The sequence below is a fragment of the Rhinolophus sinicus genome, linkage group LG11, assembly GCF_036562045.2.
Source record: "Rhinolophus sinicus isolate RSC01 linkage group LG11, ASM3656204v1, whole genome shotgun sequence".
Classification (NCBI taxonomy): Eukaryota; Metazoa; Chordata; class Mammalia; order Chiroptera; family Rhinolophidae; genus Rhinolophus; species Rhinolophus sinicus.
Genome location: NC_133760.1, coordinates 58,436,594 through 58,460,894, shown reverse-complemented (window position 1 = coordinate 58,460,894; position 24,301 = coordinate 58,436,594). Strand labels below are relative to the sequence as shown.

General features: G+C 43.4%; 1 protein-coding gene across 2 annotated transcripts in view; it reads left to right on the top strand.

Annotated features, from left to right (window-relative positions):
- The window catches only part of AGK (acylglycerol kinase), a 73,709-nt gene extending 50,791 nt beyond the window's left edge, over positions 1 to 22,918 (top strand). For both annotated transcript variants that reach the window (XM_019749857.2, XM_074315264.1), the window contains exons 10-16: positions 6,149 to 6,228; positions 9,035 to 9,092; positions 12,466 to 12,613; positions 13,069 to 13,166; positions 18,527 to 18,597; positions 20,528 to 20,612; positions 21,693 to 22,918. In XM_019749857.2, the coding sequence (XP_019605416.1) occupies positions 6,149 to 6,228; positions 9,035 to 9,092; positions 12,466 to 12,613; positions 13,069 to 13,166; positions 18,527 to 18,597; positions 20,528 to 20,612; positions 21,693 to 21,830 (678 nt within the window). In that variant the 3' untranslated portion in view covers positions 21,831 to 22,918. The remainder of the gene's footprint in view (positions 1 to 6,148; positions 6,229 to 9,034; positions 9,093 to 12,465; positions 12,614 to 13,068; positions 13,167 to 18,526; positions 18,598 to 20,527; positions 20,613 to 21,692) is intronic.
- Positions 22,919 to 24,301: the final 1,383 nt, after the last annotated feature.

The window sequence follows — 24,301 nt, the reverse complement described above, 5'->3', positions numbered from 1 at the left end:
TACCCTTTCCTATAACTCCCCAGAGAAAAATAATTTTACCTATTTATTCTAGTTAGTATCACTAATAAATATGCTTATGATGCTACTTTTAAAAACGGTGTAAAAAAACACATAACATAAAATTTACCATCATAACCATTTTTAAGTGTACAGTTCAACAGTGTTAAATAGATGATAGTAGTTTTTTGATTTATCTCTTGACCTCTTTGTTGTATATAAGAATTCCTCTATTATCTCCCAATATAATTGTATCACTATTTTTAGTTCCTTTGTTGATTGCCTTTGGACCGTAAGTAATTTCTCTACCTAGTATGGTTGTTTTGTGTATGAAAAGAGCTAATAAATATAAAGCACTTAGGACAGTGCCTGATTTCATCTTATCTGTTTGTATGGTGGTTTCCTCTTTGTCCCATGTTCTGCTAAAGGTGAAATATTTCTCATGTCCCATCTGGCCTTGGCAGGGGCTTGTCTTTCTTTGGAATTCAGGTCACTTGGTTGTCTTACAGTCTCAGCTCTCTGATGGGCGTAAGAAAAATCATGACTTTGTAGATTATCTGGCTTTTTCTCCTTTTTAGGGTGGGAACAATGTTCTTTGTAGCTTCCTACATCCTACATGGGAGCAGAACTTCCCATTTTTCTCTTGTGTTGTCTAATGCTTTCTTATCAGTTTGTAGATGGACTCATGAATTGTTTTAGAAATATATTTGTTGGCTGTGCCCCCTGAAAGGGCTAAGAAGCAGTGTCACCTAATAGCAATGAGCATACCTGGCACCCAGACTCTGATCTCTGAAAATCTTCTCTAATACAGATTGCCAGGATGCTGTGATAGGATGGCCTTCAGAGGTAGGGCGAGAAACAGGGCAAGGAAGTACTCAACAAATGATGCAGGCAACACAAAAAGCCACCATGATGGTGTCCTCTTGGCCAATTTGGGGACCATTTGAATATCAAAAAGAATAATGATGATAAAGGATTATATAATACATTAAATAAAAATGAAGGCTCCATGAATCCACACTGATATTACAGAAGAAGTGCCAGCTTGTAAATGTAGAAGGAATAACAGAGAATGACCCTTTTGTAATCACCAGTGAAATCACTGATTCAGGCAGAGATCACCAATGGGTGCTAAAACCGTTAGCTAAAATGTCGTTGGGAAACAAATATCCTCACAGTATCTCAGATTACTTGATAGTCACAAAGGGAAAATACATTTGACAGTAGAGGAATCTAGCATACACCGCCTACACCAAATGATCAAACTTGGCATCACCAATACAGGGATGGGCCGTGACCGGCTTCCTGTTGAGAAGGATACAGCATCACCTGTGTGGTTTCTTGCCCAAAACATTAACTAACCTGAATCTAACTGAATCTACTAACGAGAAAACAATCAAATCCCGATTGTAGGACAGTCAAAAAATAAAACTTGGTCTGACCTCTTTCAAAAGAACAATGTCATGAAATCCAAACCAAAGTAGGGAGTCTGTTCAAGATTAAGAGAAACTTAAAAAAAAAAAATCATAATTAAGTCCAGTATGAGGTCCTGGATTGGAAAAACATAAAACAGTGATAACCATAAGAGATATTTTTGAAACAATGAGAGATATCTTAATATGGACTGTATATTAGATATTATACTTCAATGTTAGATTTCCCAAGAGGGAGGGTGGTATTACGGCTATGTCTGTGTACGTCCTTGTTCTTAGGACACAAATGCTAAAATATTTAGACGTGATGGGTCACCAAGTCTGCAGTTTATTTGCAAATAACTTAACGACACTGCAAAACGTACACACACCTCAGATAAAGCTAATATGCGGCAATGTCGGCAGTTGGTGAATCTGGGTGACGTGTGTACTTGGTGTTCATTGTACATTTCTACATTTTTTTTTGGTTTGCCATTTCTCCAAAATAAAAATTTTGGAGGGAAGGAGACCTAATAGCCATTCCTAATTCTTGATCAGAATCTTCTCTTTTAAAAGAATTTGATTCCTAGAAAAAGAGATGGCTAGTCGTTAAGGAGCTGTTCCTTCTTCATGAAGCCTCCCACCCCTGAAAAAGAGGGCAGGTTCTAAGAAGGCCGAGGGAGCCACGAAGCCAGCAGTTCTCGGAGCAGTCCGCCCGTGACTTTCCTCAGCTCTGGTCTAACATGTACCAGCTACCTCAGGGTGTCCTCCACAGGCTATGAACATTTTATATTCGTTCAGGTTTCCTGATGTCTATGAAGGAAGGGTCACGCCATGTCATGGTTCCAAACTTCAGTCCTAAAATGCCACTGTTAGTGATAGAGCGTCGGCTGGAAGCCTGTTTGGTGAGCCCATGAGCCTCTTTCCCTTTTCTTTTCCTTTGTTCTTTCGGCAGTGATGTCGTGACCTCATTGTGCATCATAGAAGTGATTTAAGTTGCAATCGATTATTTTGCTTTCTTTTGGCATATAATAAAGCTAAATCATTCTCACAAAATGGAAGGGGTGCGCCGAAAAATTCTGGCCTAGCGAAGTTACTACAGATCAACATCTATGAAGATATGATTTTCAAATAGTGTCATTACCAAAGGAAGTGAATCGGGATATATTTCTCAATAACTAAGTGATTTACTGCTCCTTATTTACATGTGAGAAGTAATGCATTCCAGAGTAACCAGGAATGAACTTGAAATTCTTGACTGTGCTTATATTTAAACATCTCCTGTCTCCTTGGTGTTTGTCTCTTAAATGTACTTACTTTATGAATTGATGAAGCCAATATTAAATTTACAACAGGCTCTGTATATTGATGAAACAGCCCAGGAAGCAGAAAACCTTTAAAGTCAATTCCTAGAAAACATCACACAGCAGCCTGTACTGTAGTTTCTGAGGCACCCAACTAAGCCGGATTTGTCTTCTTTTTTCCTTACTTCTGGAATATGCTTTGAGAATGAGGCGGTAAAGCATTGCGTGTTGCTGAGGCCTGATACCAGATCCTTCTTCTTTTAACAAACCAACCCAATTAAATGTGTAACTGAAGATTCTTTGGAGATAAAAAGAAATAGTCCTTGGAAGCTATAGTAAAGCTTGGAATCTACCATTGAACTTTTCATTTTGTTTAGTGTGCGCTCACATCTCATTGGGAGCGTCAGTGAGGAAGGCAAGATGTGTAGGAGTGTCTTATTCAACAGATTCAAAAAACTCATCTGGTCACATGACTAGTTGTGCTGGAGACAGGAGGAGAATCTGGATTTTCTGTCTTAGGGGACTTGGTTTTTCCTCTTCACTGCTTGTCTAGGTGGTGGTGTCATGCTTGGCACTGCACCATGAGTTTTAAAGGGCATTTTTCCTGCATAGACATCTATAATGCCCAGTACTTTTAACTACTGTAAGATTCCTGGAAGTCTTTCTCGTTCGTTCTTTTTGCTCTTTCAGTCGGACTCTTAGACCCTCCCCCTCAGAACCAAGTGAGGAGCTAGAATCTCTCCCTTCCCCCCGTCTTTCATTCCTGGCTGGGTAAATGGCTTCCTTCTGTTACAACCCCACCTCTGATCATTCTCTTAAGATGGTGCTTAGAGCTGCTTCCAAACTCAGAGCTACTTCTCCCTTGTTTCTCGTCATCTAGAATCCCTAAAATTCCTAGATTAGGCACCTATCTAGTTGACAAGAATTATTTTCTTTTCACTGTTCATTGAGCTTTTATTCCCACCAGCTCTCCCAGTTAGTTTCTTCTGCAAACCACCAGGCCATTCTCTCAGGGGTTTCCTCTTTCCGGGAGAGTCTCTGACCTGGGGCACCATCTCTCCTGTGCCTTACTACCTGGCTGTGTGGCCTTTTGTTTCCGATTTGTTTACTGACCTCTCCATCTCGTAATCTGACCGCCGTCCAGACCTTCACCGGGTTGAGATACCACAGTATCTTAGATACCGTGCTACTTTGTCCATTGGCCTCTACTCTGTCCATCTGACCTTGCTGATCTTTCCTACGCTCGTGTGACCCCAGTAGGGACCAGTCTCCCCATTACTGACCCTCAGTCCTCTTCTGAATCCTGAGGGCTCTATGCCCATTCAGCTGCTAGCTGGGCCTCTGTAGGTCTTTCTACACTCATTCCCTGTCGTCCAGAGCCATCGCCACCCCCAAATCACTGGAATCTTGAGGTTACAAGGCTATTCAGTTCATCTTAACAGAATATTCCTAAAACTCTTCTCCCTAGATGAAGAAAGAGAAAAGAGTCTTGAGCACCAGTCAGAAAGTCTCGAGTATTATCTCCGCACTTCACACCCATGCCATGTGCCTTAGAATGGCATTTCCCAAGGAATACTGGGTATGCACTGTGTCCTCCCAGAGACGAGTCGCACAGTTAGCAACTCGGGAAGACCATCTATTTCCTCTCTGGGAAATTCGTAACGCGCGTTAGCAACTTAAAGACTCTAAGAAGAACTGCCATAAACATAACCTGTTTGGAACCAAGTAAGTTTGGTGTTTCCCAGCTTATTTCACCATGGAATCTTCTATCGTCATCATCGTCATCATCCTTACTATAGTTAACACGTATAACCATCTTATGGACCGTTGGGGAAATGTGCCTGTAGACACAGCAAACTCACACAATATTGTTTCTCTCCCTTCGTCTAGAATGCCGTTTCTTCTTTTGTTTCTTTTCTCTCCATGCTTCTCCCCAACCTGCCCCAATCTAGGTGACTTATGCTTTACCATTTTATTTGCTTTAAAATGTGTGTGTATTTTCCCTGCCCACCCATCTCCTTTGCTTCCCGCACACCCGGTAAATAGTTGCACCTGCTCTGTATTCTCACAACACTTGCTGCAAATCTCTACTATTCGAACCCACTGCACAATGTTGTTCTTTGTCTGTGTCTGTATCTCCCCCAGGGCACCTTGAGCTCTGTGGGGCCAGACGTTGTCTTGGCGCTAGGCCCTAATATACAATACGCATTTGATAATGGAAATCCTATGAGAATGAATGAGTGATGAGCAGCGTATAATCAGGATGACTCAAAGCCCTGCTGTCTCCCACAGCGTCCGCGTGGCCCCAGGAGACCGGCCTGACTGCCTCCCGTCTCCTCTTAGCTCCACCCCACTCTGTCTAGTTCCCTTTTCCCTACTAACGCAGGTATGGAAAGCAGAAAAGCAAATCTGCGGCCTGAGCAGACACACAACCAAAGAATGAGGCCATGCCTTTCACATGTAGGCCGCCCCTGTTTGTGTGTGATTCTCCTTGAAATCCCTGCCTTGGTTTCGGTGTAGTGGGAACAGGAATGAAACTGGGATTGAAGTGGGATTGAGGGAAAGTGGTCGTCCTCTGAGGAGAAGACTCAGAAGACTTTCTCCAGCCAGCAGCTTTTTTAGTTAGCTCCTAACTTCCTGCTTATACAGTCGGTTCGTAGAGCTGGAAATCGAGCTGGGTCTGCACCCACTTAGGAAATTCTGTGGAGTTGTGTGTAGCGTTTGGCAGCTCTCTTTAGAATGTGGGGTACTCGCGGGCTTTTGCTACAATTCTGAGCTACGGGAAAAGTCCCTTTTAGAATCCTGGTATATATATTATTTATACTTTAAGGGAAGTCCATCACAGAGCACCAGCTCTTAGGTATGTTTTCTATACATTGCTTATCTCACCAATTAGAAACTTGCTGATTGTAATATGTCTTTGCAATATTTCGCCATAAAGCATTGTCTTAAATCCAAGTCACTTTTTATTCTGACTTGTTATGATACATACCTGGCTGTGTTTTCAGGTATTCAGGTGAAACATTCTAGAGTGCCAGGATTCCGATACTTGAGAGCTCTTGGCCCTCTAAAGAGAAGGCAGGTTTAAATTATCGTTATCGTGGACAAATATATGAGAGAAGAAATTCTCTCTCGGACTACGAACTGGTCCAAGACCCAGCATAGTTAGGTACTCCTTAGTTTACAGTCTGAAGTATGATACTGTGTTCCCTTCCCAATCGATTCATGCGGCCGGATATATAAAAATTAGTTTCCCTTAGAGTACGGTTTCTTCGAGTACTTTCACTGAGCACTCAGAATTAATTTCTTAAATTCTGCACATCCTTTTAGAATTTGCTCTGAAAAGCAGGCCATGATCATTTGCTGGGTACTTAACCTGTGGGAGTTCCAAGTTATTGTCGTCACTCATTTAAATTACATGTATTTTACTTCCAGGGTGAAAAGGAACAACCTGTGTTTGCAATGACTGGCCTTCGATGGGGATCCTTCAGAGATGCGGGCGTCAGAGTTAGCAAGTAAAGGATTATTATACTGATATGTGATGCTTCAAAAAAGTCTTTTTAATCTGTTCCTCTCTTTGGGGTTTCAACATTCAGTGATCTTATAGGAATACATTTGGTGGCTGGAGGTTGAATTATGTGTGGTTAATAGAGATAGAGGTTTATATCTTATGCAGAACAGTGGGGGCAAGTTCCGGTTCCCTCCACATGAGCTGGTGGTGGCTAGAGAGCAGACTACACCCCTATTTTTAGATACACTGTTTGAGCCTCAAGCTGGCCTGGCGGGGACCTGGATTGCCTGTCAGCCTGCAGCCTGCTTAGCTGGGTACCAAGTGAGAGACACTGCTGGGGCCACAGCCTGATGGTGCTGTCACAGCCCTGGTTGGAAGACTCCCTGAGAGGTGTCCTCTTGGAAGGCCTAGCAGATTGGGAAAGACCACAGGCTGCCTTTGAGAGATAGAAGAGAGGGGGATGCCAGGCTGTGTTGTGAGGTGGGAGAAACAGGCCTGTTGGGGAGGTGAATAGAAGGTCGTTGCTGGCGTTTCATGGGAATTGACTTATTTTTGGAGAATTCATTGTGTAACGTGAAACTCTTGGCTTGGCAAGTGGGTGTGTCATGTTGTATTTGATGTGGAGACGTCGTGTAGGAAGAGGCTTCCGAGGCGGAACTGACGGAGACACAGGCTCTCTCCATACCTGTCACACCTGCTGCGTGGTGGTTCTTACCTTGTCTGAAAAACGGGCCTAGAATTTTAGTATAGTTTAAATGAACTATGATTGATCTCATACACTGCTTTTATCAAGAAACCGCCCTTTCACTTTATAGGCATTCCTGCCACAATTGTACAGAAATTTCTCACTTTTTCTTATTATTCATTATTATTATTATTCCTGCTAATGAAGTTCCCGACAGTGGAATGTCAAAAAAGACATTCTGTGTTATTTTACGCTCTGTATTATTTAATATTTCAAGTCTTTTGATTTGCAAGTATGCCACGATTATCTTGATTCCACAAGTTACCTTGTGTTTGATGTATAATGTCAAATAATACCAGCAACCCACCGAGAGGAACAGCTTAGTTTTCCCTGAAAGCCGGCTGCGAACAAGCTGCTTTCTAAAATGTGTTAATCAAGATTTAAGCACAAGCGTAGGTCAGCCCCTTTAGGACTTAATCTCACACACTTGCCCATGTTTTGGTGGATTTTAAAATTCCAGTTGTTATCCAACACCTCAACTAGAGCTGCCCGCTGAGTTGTGTGTGTTACAGAAGAAACAACAGAGACGCAAGAAATGATTTCCTTGATGGTCATCAGCAGATGAGAAGCATAGGGGCCACGTTTGCTATTGGTGGAGATGAAGGGAACAGCAGACAGTTTAGAAACCAACCGCAACAGCAAAAGAAGCCAAAGATTATATAAGCTGGGAAAAAACATGGTCAAGGCCCCTGTTAGTAGCGCTACTGTAGTCGCCTGAGTCAAGTGAGAACGACTGCACGTTGCTCCTTGGGTTAGAGCTAAACTCCTTGTTCTGGCCCTCGAGGCCCAGCGTAAGCTATCCTCACCCTTACATGCGTAGTTATGCGTAGTTTCCTTTTAAGCCTTTGCTCTGGCTGTGCTTCTCAGTGTTTCCTGCACCTTTGCCACTCTTCTGGCCTAGAATGATTTCTTTCCCTCTTTCGTGTGTCTAATTCCAAAGCAGCTTTCTAAATTCCACGCCCGTACTTTGTTCTTGTGCCATTCGTGATAGAAGCATGGCTGCTCCAATGATTTTAGGTGCTTAATCATTTCTTATCCCTTCTTGACTCACCTTACTAATAAAGAGTGATCATTTTATACCACTTTATATATATATATATATATATATATATATATATATATATATATATATATATAAAATATATATACACATATATATATTTCAAAATGCTGCTACATTTTGAAATATATGTGTATGTGGGTGTGTCTGTGTGTGTGTGTGTGTGTGTATATATATATACATAGTCATTTATTGTTTTCTGTTACTTTTTTGGGCCGTATTTTCTCAAATTATAAGCCCTTGAAGGCAGGAATTTTATACCCTATATTTTTTCTGTTTCCTTCATATACATAGTAAGTGCTAAATAAAAGTATATTGATCAGAATCAAGTAGGGAGCAGTTGAGATGGGCTGTAAGATGGGCAGATAAGTTTCAAGAGCGGAATCTGCTTCATGCCGCTTGTCCAGTTCCAAGCAGGCCTTTTCCTCTCCTCAGCAGCTTTTGTGTGTTTAGCCATATGAAATAGACCCTAGGTTATACGTTTGCCATTTTAAGGCTGTATGAGTAATGTGCAATTATGCTGATTTACAAATTTTAATTGTCTGCGTGTGTGTGTGAGAGAGAGAGAGAACTTGCTGTACAGGATGCAGTCATTTAACTTGTGGGTGACACATCAGGTCTCCTGGCATTGCATGTCATTGTGGCTTTATCCGTCTCTACTCAGTGCTTTTTTGAATGTATACTAACTATATTCTGTGGTTAAAAGTATATATTACAGTGATACTTACAAATACAGCGCTTCAAGGAGACTCTGATTATATATCCCTCCTAAGTTGCAAGGGTTTAGCTACTGTGTAACTAATTACATACTGTTTGACATGGCATTGAAATGCAGACTAAAAATTTACTGTAATACTCTTTTATGCTAAACCACAATCCCCAAGCCTCCAGAGCAGACACTCTAGTAAAGGTGTAATTCTAATGTATTGTGTGTCATGAATGCTATCTATCACATTGATAGTTCTTTTAATATTCTAATTAGAGTTTTATCTTGATCTTTCGCAGGTACTGGTATCTTGGTCCTCTAAAAACTAAAGCAGCTCACTTTTTCAGCACTCTTAAGGTAAATGCAATTTCCAATGCAGACATTTGCCCAGTGTTATTTTGTTGCCTCTGTGATGTACATATTTGGATTTTTCAAAAATTCCTTGCTGCAGATGTATATGACATGCTCCAGTACGACAATGGGGAGCATTTACTTATATACAAATGCAGAAAGCTGTCCTGTCTCCCTCACTCCTCATCTGCCAACTCATTCCCTCCATTACCAAACCATGTTAATTTTTCTTTAATGTTCCATTTCCCTTGGCCTATTCCTTCACTCACTCTGGCCAGACAAACCTTGAACAAAATGACCAATCTCTCATCAGTTATTTGTAAGGGTGTCATATTAGTATCTGAAAATGATTGGAGATTTGTATCTGAAAACATCTGATCATACAGACTGATATCTGACATAGCATGTTTCAAATCAGGCTGGGCAAAAGTGGGTAGTGGTGGAGAGGCCAGGCTGTGTTAAGTCACCGTGGTGTGACGTGGTCTTTCCTTACGGCAGCAGAGTGGCAGGAACGGGAGTTTGAAGGTTCGGTAGGGGCAGCTTCTGGCAGGTTTTGATGTGGATCTGACTTTTCTTGTTAAATGACTGGAACTTACTGAGTCTTAAGTGGGGCGATGACATGAGCAGATTGCATTTTAGAAAAATTGTTTGGCAGCCGTGTGGACAAGAGATTGGCATAGGGAGCTGACGGCAATGGCATCAGAAGATTGTTAAGTGATGCAGGTGAGAGGTGACGAGGTATAAAGCAAGGCGGTAACAGTACTGATAACAGAGGATGGATTGAAGAGATAATAAGGTAGGACCCTCCAAAGTTGCAAGGAGGGTAGAGGAGTCCCAGATTTCTGGGTTGAGGGACTACAATTTGGTGGTAACTAGAGTTTTCCATTAATGTTGATAATATTGGCATAAGGTCCAGTTTGTGAAGAAAGATGAAACTTTCAGTTTGGCCCTCTTGTGTCTTTGGCCTTGCATCATATGTGCCCTGAGAAGCCCCAGTTCTGGATCAGTCTTGTCAGTTTGGCATATATTGAGTTTAACATATTTTGGTACAAATGGAGATGCAATTGTGACTTAGGTCTAGAATTCAGCAGAGAGCTCTGGGCTGAAAAAATAGATTTAAATAAGTGTATGAGTACCCTTGAAACCATGGTTTTGATGAAGTTACCATGAAGAATCGATGGCCAGCAATAGCCCTGAGGAATGTAAACATTAACGGGCCAGAAAAGCTGCCTGGGAACTGCTAAGCAGAACCAGAGGAGAGAGTACTGACATAGAAGCCAGTGGAAGAGAGAATTTTCAAGAAGTGAGATTTCAAGAAGCAACAGCAAAGGGTCCAAAGGCAAGAGAGTATGCATTGAATTGGGCGACCTCAGATGGTTTGGTAACCTCCTGAGTGGAGTGAAGCCATAAAGGCAGTTAAGGAACACATGGGAGGTAAAGAAGCAGAGACTCAAGGGGAGGCCACTGCATCTATTACGGAAGCTGGACTTTGAAGGGAAGGAGACAGAAAAGGCGAAAGCTAGTGAGAAACATGGGGTCCATGGAGTGTGGGTTTTTTTATTGGAAAGAGGTATCCATGTCTTTATACCCCGCAACAATAGAAAAAAGAAGGGCAGAGGTGAGAGAAAGGAGCAAAAAAGCATGACTGAGTTGGCAAAATCCATGAGCGAATAGAAGGGACAGGGGAAGGGACACTTCTTCCTTGAGACAGGAGAGGAATGAGAGACCCAGATGAAAACAAATTTATGGCGAGTTCAGGCAGTTCTCTCTGATGTCCTATTCTCTCTGAGGCGTAGGAAGTAAAGTGATCTACTGAAAAAGAGCAGGGTGGTGGTGGTGGTACAGGGGGTTTTGCGGAAAGATGAACATGGGAAGGTTTCAGAGGATTATCTAAAGGCATCAAGGCCCAAGAATTTGTTGTGACAAAGATGTGCCTGCTTGGTTGTTGCTTTTCCTGTATTCATACTCAGCAGGAGTATTTTTTTCTCCCTTCAATAATACTGAGCTATGATGTGGAAGTACAGAAACCTCGTGACAAGATTGATCCAGAACTGGGGCTTCTCAGGGCACATGTTATGGAAGACTAATGACATGAGAGGGCCAAAAGTGATGAGGGGACAGGGAAGAGTCATCTGAAGGAGTCACCTGTTAATTAGGCCCGGAGGGCAATCGGTGTGGTCAGGGACTGGCATTCTTAATGTGATTGCAGACTTGGTCAAGCGGTCAGGATCTTCAGGGGCCAAAAAAAATCACACCCCTTTCTTCCTCTTCTGAGTTTGAACCAAGTTATGAAAACAAATGCAGGAACGAGGCAGATGGAGATCAAAATGTCAGCGTTATCAACGTCTGCAGCTTAGATGGAGGGTCGTGGTCTGATCTCCAAATACTCCACATTGAATTGATCCGTCAGATGATTCCTTCGGGGCAGAGGCTGCAGTGTAAGCTCACGCATGAAGCAGCAGTGTGTGCGTCAGAGAGGAGGGGGCAGGGTCCGTGCACCCGTCCTTCTGGACTTGGGGAGAGATGGGTATGCGATGGAGTGAGAGCAGTCAGACCTGGTACTCCTTTGTGATTCACCACACGGAAACTTGAGAACTGGAGTAGATGGCCCTACGAAACACTGGGCACAAAAGAATCAACCAGCTGAATAGAATCAGAGACATGAATAGAGAGCAGATTCACAGGGTTTTAGGTTTCCAAGACTGATTAGTCCTGGGCCGCTGAATAGTACATGGCCATGAAACTGGGTGGCTGTGGTGAATTAGAGGTGACGTCAAGGGCTGAGGGGCTAGAGCATTGTTTTAATTATTCCCGTGGACACAGTTGACATGGAGGATGAGACTGGACTTGGGGTGTCGGGTAGTAGAAGACAATAAAATCTAGAGTGCAAGAATGATGAGCTTTGAAGCAGGAGTGAGAAGTCGGGGGCAGGGTTTTGAGGCTGGGCTAAACCATTCTGGCCTCCCTGTGGGCTAGGATGGCAGAAGGGAAGGAGGTCTGTCCTGCAACTGCATTGCATCAATTTCTTGTGTCACCATCTGTTTACCACAGGTCAGTTTATTATGGGATGGTTCTAGCTCATTCAGTCTGAGAACTTTTGGGCTAAGTATGAGCAGTGGTTGCTAGTCCTCTTTGATCTCTCTCTGCTCTGTGAGGAGGCGCAGTGGAGGCCGCAGTCAGAGGCCGTGGTGTTCACAGCAGGCCGGTAATGGGGAAAGGGGGCCTGTGGATTCAGTGCTCCAAGTGAGAGAAGAGTCCATCCAGTGAGAGAGTGTTAGCTTTCTTGCAGGTACAGATGGAAGACTGAGTTTGCATAGAGAAACTCCCAGAGTTTGGGATTGTGTGCCTGACAAATGTTTTTCTCTCTTCACCTTAAAAGGAGTGGCCTCAAACTCACCAAGCCTCTATCTCGTACGCGGGCCCTATAGAGAGACCTCCCAGTGGAGCGGAAGTGGTCCCGCCACGGCCCTCTTTGTACAGGAGAATATTACGGAGGCTCGCGTCATACTGGGCACGACCACAGGACGGTGAGCACGTGATCAGAGATTGAAAGCCCTGGTCGGTCCAGGGCTGCCTAGAACAGACCCCATATCAGCATCAGAGACTTCCCTAGAGTGGGAGAAGCTGTTTGGGGATCACTGAATTCCGCCTTCTGGGAGCCAGAGCAGGGCCCAGACCTGCTCACCCACTGTCGCGTGGATGGGAATACCCTGTGTCGCTTGAGACAAACAGCGGCTCCTGTTCTATCACCGACCTTTCTGTTATTCTGGCTGTGTCGGTAGGGCTGTTTCTGGCACAGAGATCCCATTCTGAGCCTGGCTCTTTAGCCCGTGTATTAGAGATATGAAATGGAGAAAACGATGCTGGAGAGTCAGCTGACGGGCCTGGGAGGCCGAGCTGAGCAGCTGGCAGCTGGCCCTTGGTGGTGGAGTGACAAAATGTTAATGGAAGCAATTGACCTGTGTCTCATGCATTCACACAGCCCTTTCCCAAGAGGTGAGCCCGGAGGTCTGGAAAGACGTGCAGCTGTCCACCATTGAACTGTCCATCACCACACGGAACAGTCAGCTTGACCTGATGGTAAGTGTGCTTTTTTATTAGGAAAGCGTTTGTTATCTGGGAAAAGTGCCAAAGGCTACATTCTCTCCCACTCATTCAGTATTTTCATTTCACCCTGTGGGTTAGAGTGGCGAGATCAGGGAAGGACGGTGTGGTGTGCCTTTGGAAGTAATAGCGAGAAGAAGGAACAGCTGAGTGAGGTAGTGGCCTAAATGCTGAAGGGCTGGGTCACGGCTTCTGGACATTGCTGAGTGCTAGTGATCACGCGTTCTGTCTTCAGAGAACTGAGGGCGAAAGGCCTTTAGAAATGAAGTGAGCCTGCTCCCATTTGTCACAGGAATAAAAAGTCGTGGAACTTTTACTGGAGTAAATATTCATTATTTCTGTGACTATTAAATATGTAGATTTAGTTCCCCAGGAGGAAAAAAACTGTATATACACAAATGTATTTATGCATATACATACTGACCCCTTAATAGTTTATATTAATGAGAATGCCAATAGAAAACTTGTCCTTGAATAATGACTAATTATTTAAATGGACTAATTACTATGATCAGGTTTTAGGGAAATCAAAGCAGGATGTTCACCTTGACCTGGTCAGTCTGCAAATTGGCCCGTGGACTGAACGTAGCGATGCGTGTAAGCGGAGTGAGACGAAGGGACTGGGCAATGTGATGCCCGTGTTCACAGTCAGAGTATCGAGCTGTTTTCTAATGATAAACGTCATGCATGTGCATCGTATAACATCTGGATGGCATAGCTCCCTTCACCTCCTAAATTCATTCCAGTTGGATTAAGAGTCAATGTGAAAAAACCCAATAAAGCCCTGGAATGAAATCTAAGTGATTATCAATATACACTTGGGGGGGACAAGGCGTTTCTAAGCATGGCACCTAATGCAAAAATCATATGGATGCATTTGTCAATGTATAGTTACAAAAGAAACTAGACAACATTTTTAATGACAAATTAGCGGACATATGAGAAGGTGATAAACTAGGAGTTAACAGCTTTCCTTTATAACAAACTTAGGATAAATCCATAAGAAATGGGCAAAGGACTAATAGAAACAGGCAAAGGGCAAGATTAGAAATTCACAAAAGAAATAAACATGAAAAAAATAGCTTATAGTTACTGAATATATACTCCATGCTAGGTACTAGCCTAAGAATTTTACATATCACATCATGTAACCTTCATGACTGTATTATCAGGTAGCTATAACTTTTACCTGTATTTTATATATAAGGAAACAAAGTGCTCAACATCAAAGAAATGCAAATTGAAACAGTAACTATTGAATTGTCACAGATTAAACAGGACGTTAGTATTCAGTGTTGGTGTGGGTGGGGCAATGGGCAGTCTCGCGCATTTCTGATGGGCACAGAAGGCGGATCCCTCTGATTCTAGTGGCATCTTGGCTGCATATATGAAGCGTCTATATGCTTGTCCTATTGAGTATATTTCTAGGAATTCATCCTACAGAAGTCATCAGATGAATACACAGTGTAGACAGCCCGTCTTGTTTCTCATATAATGGAATCCTGAGAACATTGGTGAAAGTAAATGTATTAAGATTAAAAAAAAAAATCCTGTTCTAGGATATAAAAAAGAAAGATAAGATTTCTAATTATAAGTTTCCTTTATACCCAGTCTCTGATAATACGAACTTCCAGTATTTTGTTCATGTTCTTTGACTCATTCTTTCCCCTGATGGTTGAATAGCTGTGAGCAGACTGAGTCTAGTGAATATGTGATTGTGGCCGAAGATTACCCACATTCCCAAAGCTGAGAGCGCTTTATCTCTGTGCCAATTATAAACGTGTGTGATACGATGCTTCTTACCTCTACTAGCAGCACGTTCATTTTCTTTTTGCCACACCTCTTTGTAAAAATACAAGCAAAATGCAATAAAATGTTCAAAGACAATGAAGCTGCCATGTAATAGCTCAAAATGTTCATTTATCATTTTAAAAAGTATATTCAGAGTCTGAAAGAGGCTGTAGAGGTGTGGAATGTGTGAAAATTAGGATCTCTTGTACAGCTGTGTTCACAGTATTTGTAACAGCAAAACATGAAACAAGCTAATCAGAGGACGGATTCAACACTGTTTGGTACATTTATTTAAAACGTTCTTTCTCTCTTATCTTTATTGACATGGAAAGATGTTCGTCATGTATTAAATGAAAGACCAGATTAAAATGACTGTATCAAATGATTCCACTTTTATTAAAAAAAGAAATGGAAGTAAGGACTCCAATTTTATATTCTTTCCACATAGAAAGCCAGTTGTCCAAGAACCACTTATTGAAATGTCCCCTCCCCCCCAACACTGATCTACACGTCAAGTGTTTGTACACATGGCAATGTTTGTGGTTTCTCTGTGCAGTCGCTCTGTTTTTCTATACTTGTACTAGCACTGCGCTTCTCGTAATTATTAGTTTTATAATAAGTCCATTTTTTTTCTTCTTAAAGAGTCTCTTGGCTATTCTTGACTTTGATTTCTATGAGTCTCTCTTGGAATGTTTATTAAGTTCCACATAATAACTGTTATATTGATCAGGCTTACATTGAACCTGTAGTTCAATTTGAGGGTAAGTGACATCTCTTCTATCATATGAATGTGGCATAGCTCTTCATTTATTTAGATTTTAATGTCTTTCGATGAAGTTTTATAGTTTTCTCTATAATTTTTTGTCTTTTGCTGGATCTATGGCTGGTTATCTTAATTTTTGATGTTCTTGTAAATAGTTAAAAAATGAAATGCTAAGAAATACTATCTGATTGAGTAGATGGAACATGGAATTGCTGATTCAACATCAATATAAAAAAATCAAACTAAATTCGTATTAATTTTATTAAGTATATCTATGGGGATTCCTTTGGATTTTCTATAGATTGAATCATGTCAACTACAAATGATGCAAGTTTTGTTCTTCCAAACCTTAGCCTTCGAATCTTGGATCTTCCTTTATCACTTGGCTAGGACCTCAGTGTTGAATAGAAGTAGTGACAGCAGGCGTCGCTGTCTTATTTCTGATGTAGAAAGGTTTTGTTGCTTCATTATTGAGTTTGATGGGGTTTTTTGTAGATACCTATATAAGGTTACAGAAATTCCCTTCTGTGCCTACTTTGCTAAGAATTTTTATCATGAGTGGATATTTACTTTTATCAGTACCTTTCCAGCACCTGTTGAGATAAGGTTTTCTCATTTAATCTGTCATGGTAGTGCAATACGTTGATTTTGGCACTCGCACTGTTTGCAAAGCCCAAAGCCTAGACTTGTATGTGTAACTATCTACTTAACGCCTCCATTTAGATGTCTAATACACACTTCAGTCTGCGTAGCCAGAACTGAGTTCCTGATCTTCCCTCCGCGCCAGAAGCCCGCTTCATCCTGTCTCCCCCCCATTGATTTGACTGGAATTCCAGTCTTTCATGTGTTCAGGCAAAGCTCTTGGAGCCACTCGTGGCTGCTCGTTCTCTCCTCGCACCTCATCTCTGAGGAAGTCCTGATGGTGTCACCTTCTAAATACTGCCAACCCCTCACACGACATCCTGCTACCCGACCAGAGGCACCATCGTGTTTTACCGGATTATGACAATAGGTTCCTAAGTGGTCTGCCTGCTTGCTCCTTTCCCCCTTTATTCTGCTCTAAACATAGTAGCCAGAGAGATCTATTCAAAGGAAGCCAGATCATACTCCTCTGCCTAGAACCTTCCAGTGTCGCCTGCCGGCCACATTCCTTGTCATGGTCTCCAGGGTCCTTTCTGTGACTTTGTCCCCACTGCCCCTCACCCGCTGCTCCAGCCACAGTGGCTTCCTTGCTGCTCTTTCACACGTCAGGTCTTGCACCCCCTTCAGGCCCTGCCCTGACAGGGACCTCGGTGTAGATCACTCTTCCCTGGACCCGTGATTCGCAAAGTGTGGTCCTTAGATCAGCAACAGCAGCGTCACTCGGGAACTTGTCAGAAACACAAATTCTTGGGCTTCACCCCACATCTGCGGCGCCATCAGCTCCGAGAATGGCGTCAGTACAAGCCCTCCAATCAGGACTTGCCAAAGGCCGAGAACCACGACCTTGCCGACCCACACCGCTCGCTCCCGCACCCCCTCCAGGAGTCTGCTCAGGGGCTGCCTTCTCAGTGCGGCCCACCGGGACCTCTGTGTGAAAATGTCACCACTGCCACCAGTGTCACCTGGTATTCCTCGCTCTAGTTCTCTCGTTTTTGTAATGTACTTGTTGTCTAATATGCTCAAATTTAGCATTTACGCCGTCTATATTCATTCCATAATTTACTGTTTTTATACTGATATTCTCTAACATTTCTAACATACCTATGATTTATTTTATTAATCATAAAATAAACCATAGAGTATGTGTTTTGTTTTTGTTTATCCCCTCCACTGTCCCGGTAGAATGTAAGTTCTTTGTAGGCAGAAATTTGGGTTTGTTGTTGTTGTTGTTGTTCCCGGATGTAATGCAAGCACCTAGAGGAATTCACTGGACAAGTCGCTGTTAAGTAAAGGTGAACTTGCAGCAAAGTCATCCCATGTGGTGTAATTCCTAGTTGAGAGATATAGTTGTGCTTTGGCAGTACCCTTTAAGGCTGTCAGCTCTCAGAGGCCGCCGCGTTATGCTGGGGCTACAGGTTTTGAACCTGTCCACAAAGAAACAAAGCTCCATTTGAAGCAGACATGGAGGTGTGGGATTGAATCACACAGGGCCAGGTGTGGATTGCAGGCCACTAGCCACAGTAAGGTGAGGGGAGCGGGGCAGGAACCAGGTCTGTTTGTATAGCCACTTCCTTGTAGCTCAGTTCTCACAGACCTTGCTTGTGGTTGGGAATAGAAAGTTCTTAAAACATGACCGTGGAGTAAATGGATTGCTTCTCTTCGGCTCTGGTTGCATTCCAAATGTGCACATACAGCATTTTGAAAAATGGATACTTGGGCTCTCCACACCAGGAAGCTGATCTAGCAGGTGTGGTGTGAGGCTGACGAATAGTAAGGACGAGGCGAGCTGGGAGAAGCGGGGCTGAAAGCGTGGCCTGCACAGGAGGGAATCCTAGGGACTCGGACAGCTTTGATTATTAGTGATGATTTTACAAACCTCCAAACCTGACTTTTTACTTATGTATGTAGTAAAAAACGAACAGTGGAGATGAGCTTTATGGTATGTAAATTATACCCCAATAAAGGTCCTAATGGAAACAGGAAAAAAGGAACCAAAGATATATTCAGGATTAGGTCACTAAAATGAAGTCCCCTGTATAATACAGAGCTTCAAAATAGGAACCTCCAGGGCTTATGGATGATAACAGGCTGCGTTAGCCCAAACTGAAAGGATTAATGTTTGTGGTCCTCACCTCTTTAGAGCACAGAAGACTTTATGAACATCTGCATCGAACCTGACACTGTCAGCAAAGGAGACTTCGTAATTATAGGGTAAGTGCGCTGGGCTTTGGAGGAAATCGGTTCACGTCGTTTGTGTTGTCAGCCTTTAGTCTCAAGCGCCCATGAAGTCTGAGCCCCAGCAATGGACTTGTCTTGTTTGGAAACCGAAGCCGCCTTTGTTTCCTGTGGGTTTCCATGTAGAGTGAGTGCACCTGTCTGTCCGGCTTTGGCCTTCCCTGACTGTTTTGGGAAGGTCAGAGTATGAGAACAGTCTTTGCATTTTAACCGAAAAGAGAGGACTCCGTGTGGCCTGGCCTGGCACCCAGAATTTGGGCTTCGGGGTCAGAAGTGACTGGTTCTGCCACGTTCTGGCCTCATGACTTGGACAGATCCTTACTCGCTGAATCCTTTCCCTGTGTATAGAATGAAATAATCACCTCTCACTGTCTCAGGATCGCTTTTGTGTCTTAAAGGCGCGTGGGTTGGAAAAGTCTTTCTCATTGTGAAGCACGTCCCAGCGTCAGTTACTGTTCGTCAGTCCCCCTTGTCCTATTCTCGGGGTGTTAATGAGAAACCTGAAAAGGTATTGAGTACCTTGGACATTTTTTTCCAGATTTCCCCTTTTCTATTACAAAATAACCTTCTGAGTCCTGAGTGATTTCTTAAGCCCCCCCTCTGCCAGAGGTTCATTGGTTAAGCATGCTCCAAGTTCCCCTCCAGTCTTCAAAGCATCTGAGAAGGGCCTGTTACCATGCCAACTGGCGGTGGCTCAGCTGCGGTTTCTGTGCGTCGTCTCTCAGCTCAGGGCTCCCTCGTGTGCCTGTTGGAGATTAGACATCTCGGCTGCAGTGGCTGGGTCTCCGTGGCTACCCCACGGTCTGCACCAGCACAGGCACCAGAGTGTCTCAGTAGTTTGTGGTGTTTCCACTTTTGGTACAAATTCTTCAGATGCTGAATAAGCTGCTGCTGCAGGCTTTCATTTACCTTCTGTATTTAGCAAAAGGAAGAGAGGGAAAAACCTTTCCTTTCTTCTACGGGGCGTGCAGAAGCCACACGCTGTCTTAATTGAGCGCTTGGCCAGTGGGGCCAAGTCCCTCAAATCTCCTTTATGATACTGACGTGCACAAATAGAAGGGAAGACCGCCTGCACTGCTTCAGTTAGGTGACGTCTCTGTGCTCCTGGCGTCAGCTGTCGCTGGCGTCAGCGGCGGTAACACAGTTTCGTGTTGGTCTCCACCTCAGGTGAAGTCAGGGAATGTCTGTTTCCTCTGGGTCTCTGAATAGGACACTGTGAAGTTGCCTTAGAAAAGTCTGATGAAGTGTCAGATACTAAAGAATTACTGTTGCAGTTAATGAACAGGAATGGACTGATTTACTTGGATTAGCGTTTGCTCTTTGCCCCATAACTAGCTGTGAAGGGTGTGGATGCTGAGGGGACTGTGTGTGGCCACTCAGTCTGATGGTTTTACTCCAACACTTTTTAGTCAAGGTGAAGATGCAGTATTGGTAATGGAGACTGGTAATGGAGTCATCGGAGCTTCTGGGTGTTTATGTATGTACACACACACACACACACACACACAGACACAGTATCTACTATAAATTACAATGAAAGTATTTCCTCCTTCAAGCGTAGACTCGCAAGAAATACCAAATAAAAAAGTTTAATACTTTTTCTAAAGAATTCAGTTTCACTCAGATTTTTAAATTTGGGGTTTTTAATCACCCAACCATCAGGCCCATGTGGAATTGTCAAATCACTCAGCCTTCCCGCGCAGATCTCTCCAGCAAGTAAACCTCAATCTAGGCTCCCAACGCTAAGCGAGAATCCTTGTGGGAAAACTTATTCACAGAACGCCATGGTCCCATGGGTCTCAGGTTCATCTATTTAGTCATCGAAATGGAAGGAACTGGCTACGTTTTTACAATCTGATGCAGTTAACAGCTCTGGTTCCAAGCTTGCTCTCTCCTTTGCTCACAGAAGTAAAAAGGTCCGAGACCCCACGCTGCACGCTGCCGGCACCGAGTGTCTCCAGGCCAGCCAGTGCACGCTGCTGCTTCCTGAGGTGAGCAGGGCAGCGGCCCCCCAGTTCTGGTTCGTCTTCCTCTCAATTAACAGACTCTCATCTAGGCGCCTGGTATGTACTGAGCCTGTTGCCAGGCTCCGGGTCACGTTAAGGGAGACCTGAAAAGATGGCAGTCCCCTTCCACAGCTCCAGGATTTAGAGGTGGAGTCCTGCAGCCTTGTAATGTTAAGCCAGAGTTCTGTCACGGGATCCTTAGGTCTCCTGAGCTTTGTTTTTCCATATGTAAATTCCGCAACCAGTTATAACACACAGAGAATTCTCAAATGTTAACAGTGGATTCTACCTTCATGTTGTTTATGAAGGATCTGGAAGCCATTTTCCGAATGGCACTGAAGTTTTCTGTATTGTGAAATGCCAACCCTAGAAGAATAATCTATGTAATGGGAAAAAAGTTGGAAATACCATCTAAATTGTAAGGTTATTCTCTTAGTAATTCCTCAGGAAAAAGTTAGAGATTGCTGCTGAAGACCTGTGGCCACTATACTACTGTAATCAAAATAGGATTGCAGGCAAAACACGTGGTGTCCCCGTACTGGGTGGCACCAGTTTCAACACGACCAATGTTGAATTAAATGCACGATTGTGGAACAGTTTTATAGAATCTACATGCTGCATGCTATACCTTAGGCACAAAGCTAAGCATGTTAAAGAACCTTGAAAACAATCAAATGGATCCACATAATGGCTTGCCTACCAGAATTCGCTGTCTCTCTCGCTTCTCGTTTGAGAAAGATTAGGGCTGAGAAGGGCATAGAACATGCTGATCAATGCCTTCGTTAAAGATATGGCAGGACGCCTGTCTTCTAATATAGATTTGAAATTATAATCTGCTCAAATGCCAAACTACTCTGGTAGTACCAGAGATAGAGGCACACACACAAAAAAAAATAGTACAACCTTTTCCATGGATGGTAGACTTGGGTGTTTCCAGAAGCAGACTCTGCCCGTCATAAGCTCTGAAATACGTTTTACAGAACATTTAGACTAAATCCTCACAGAGGACGATGCTTTAATGACCTGACGTGGGTGTGAGCCGTTGTACGTCTCTCTTCTCCGTAGGGCACAGGGGGCTCCTTTAGCATTGACAGTGAGGAGTATGAAGCGATGCCTGTGGAGGTGAAGCTGCTCCCCAGGAAACTGCAGTTCTTCTGTGACCCTCGGAAGAGAGAGCAGATGCTGCAGAGCACAGCCCAGTGAGCGGGCAGGAGGAGAAGAGTGTTCTGAGACTGCACTTTAGGCCCCCAATGGGGCCAAAAGGGACCAAATGCCTCACCTGTCCTGTGTTGTCAGCGGATCCCAAGGGCATTTTCATGGCAAGTACCTCTGCCCTTCTCTCGCAGTGCTTCCCAAAGTGTCCCGTGTGCCGCCCGCTTCCCATTCGCATGCTTTGATGTCTGTGTGAGTCGGTCCTGCCCACGTACGGATTTTTCTCAGGCTAGTTCTAGGAAATTCTCACACTCAGTAGCTGGAAAAGGGCTAGACCTTGTTATCTGCCCGAAGTGCAAGCACAGTGGCCTCCGAGGACTTCCGGGAAGTGCCAGGCTTCCCGATGGTGCTGCTACTTTGTGAGTTCTGATGACTTCGCTTGCTTCCGTTCTCTCCTCAATCCAGAAACATACGTGAGGTATTTCCCTCTTCAGCCTTGGCTGAAACACTGTTAGTTTACTAGTTTGTTTTTTTTATGTAGTGCTTCTTAAATGTTGGTTTGCATGAGAACCATCTGGGGTGCTCATTGAAAATTGAGCTACGGGGAGCCCAACCTAATTAACTCAAACAGGATGGAGCCCAGGAATCTGTACTTTTTTAAAGAGCAGCCGCCCTCCAGAGGAGACTCTACAGCCTTACCTGGATGTAGTATTGTAAAGCCGTGGTCCACACACTATTCTGCTCACATACTTCCTAAAAGTAGTTTGGAAAATCATGTTTCCACTCACACTTGTAAGCTGACATCTAACGTTTTTCATAGGAGGTTAGAGTTGCCAAAGTATGTACTTTCTGCTATCCTGTAAATATTGATATTTTAAAATAAAACTGTTACTTCACTCTTTTAAACATATTCAGTGTAATTTAAATACATAGCAATCTGACACTCATCCATTTACAAAAATAAATAAGTTCTTTAGTAGTTGAAAATTTTAAGTTGCTATTTTTTCTTGTATGTGTATTTCTATACCACTCTGTCGGCAAAGAATGCTATCATAACGTAACCGATTTTTATGCTTGAAAATTTTAGTTTGTTTAGTGTTAACTCAGTACAGAATAAATGTTATAATTATTGATATACAGTATTAGTATCATGTTTTTGATAATTATTAACTTACTTAGAATGCTCTTTACCCTCATTAGTTCATTCATCTAAGAACATGTAAATGTTATTTGTAGCTGACGTAAGACCTCAATGGCAATCATGTTCCTTGTTCCATTTTTTATATAAATTTAAGCACATAAATAAGTAGATGAGATACAATTGTCATGCAGCTCTCTGATTTCCTTTGGAGCTACGTGTCGAAGATCAGTGATCTGTCATCAAAAATGACTAATAATGATCTAACAACAGCTGGATCAGATCTCCCTTTAGTTTGCTGAAAGCACAGCACTGATTTCTTAGCCAGCCATTGCCATCATTGACTTGTAATCCCACCATGGACGTTTCCCTGTGTGGTGCCCCTGAGGCTTTGTACTCTAGAGGGCAGTGCAGCACGGTAAGGTGGGTGAGCCTGTCTTCTGTAAAGAGGAAGCCAAAGAGTGAGGGGGAAGAAGGGGCAGGCCCTGGCTGCAGGCCCAGCTCGGACACGTCAATTCTAGGACAGAACATACGTGCCCGTGACCCCTGCCAAGTGACGAGCACAGAAACAAGGCCTACCTGTTTAGCTGTACATTCTTCCGAGTGGCATGAAAAGCTGTGCATGTGCCAAAAAAAGAACAGGTGGGTCCAAACCTGCAGAGGGAGGCACACCTGCCCACGGAGGGGAGGCTGGGGCCTCAGAAAAGCACGTTTTCACATGAGCCCAGAGAATTTAGTGATTCTGATTCTAGAATAGAGGACCAGCACGGAATCTGGCTTCTTCCTCGACAGCAAACACACACGTGCTGGTAGCCTGAGTGATTCTCATCCTTCCATCGAAATAACGGAACATAGAGGTAGGGAGGATAGTTAATCCAGAGGCATCTTTTTATTCACTTTTAAATATAAATATGCCCCCGTTCAAATTTGGTTTTCTTGATTCAAACTACTGCCTGTGAGAATCTGGTTTCCATATCTATTACCTCGTCCTTCCATACAATGTCCATGCAAAGGCCATCGAACAGTGCAGCTAGGAGAGCGGCATCCCTGTCCCCCAAACCTGAGCCGTTCCCCCACCTCCTACTTAGTACAAACCTCCTGTCAGACCAACTGCAGTCAGAAGCCAAGATGACGTCTACTAAAAATACAGATGTTTTCTATTAAATGTCGTTGACTAGAAAGCGTTTTGCTGAAGCCCTGGCAATTCACATGCAGTATGTGCTGCTTTACAAAACCACCCCAGGGAGGAGGTCATGTTACAGGTCACGTGGCTGGGAAAGGGGGAACCTGGCTCTGAACAGTGCCAACCGTGTTAGGAATGTCCTGCCTCAAACTATTAACTCCCCAAAAGGTTAAAAATCAAGTAAAACTTGAGTGTGTACAT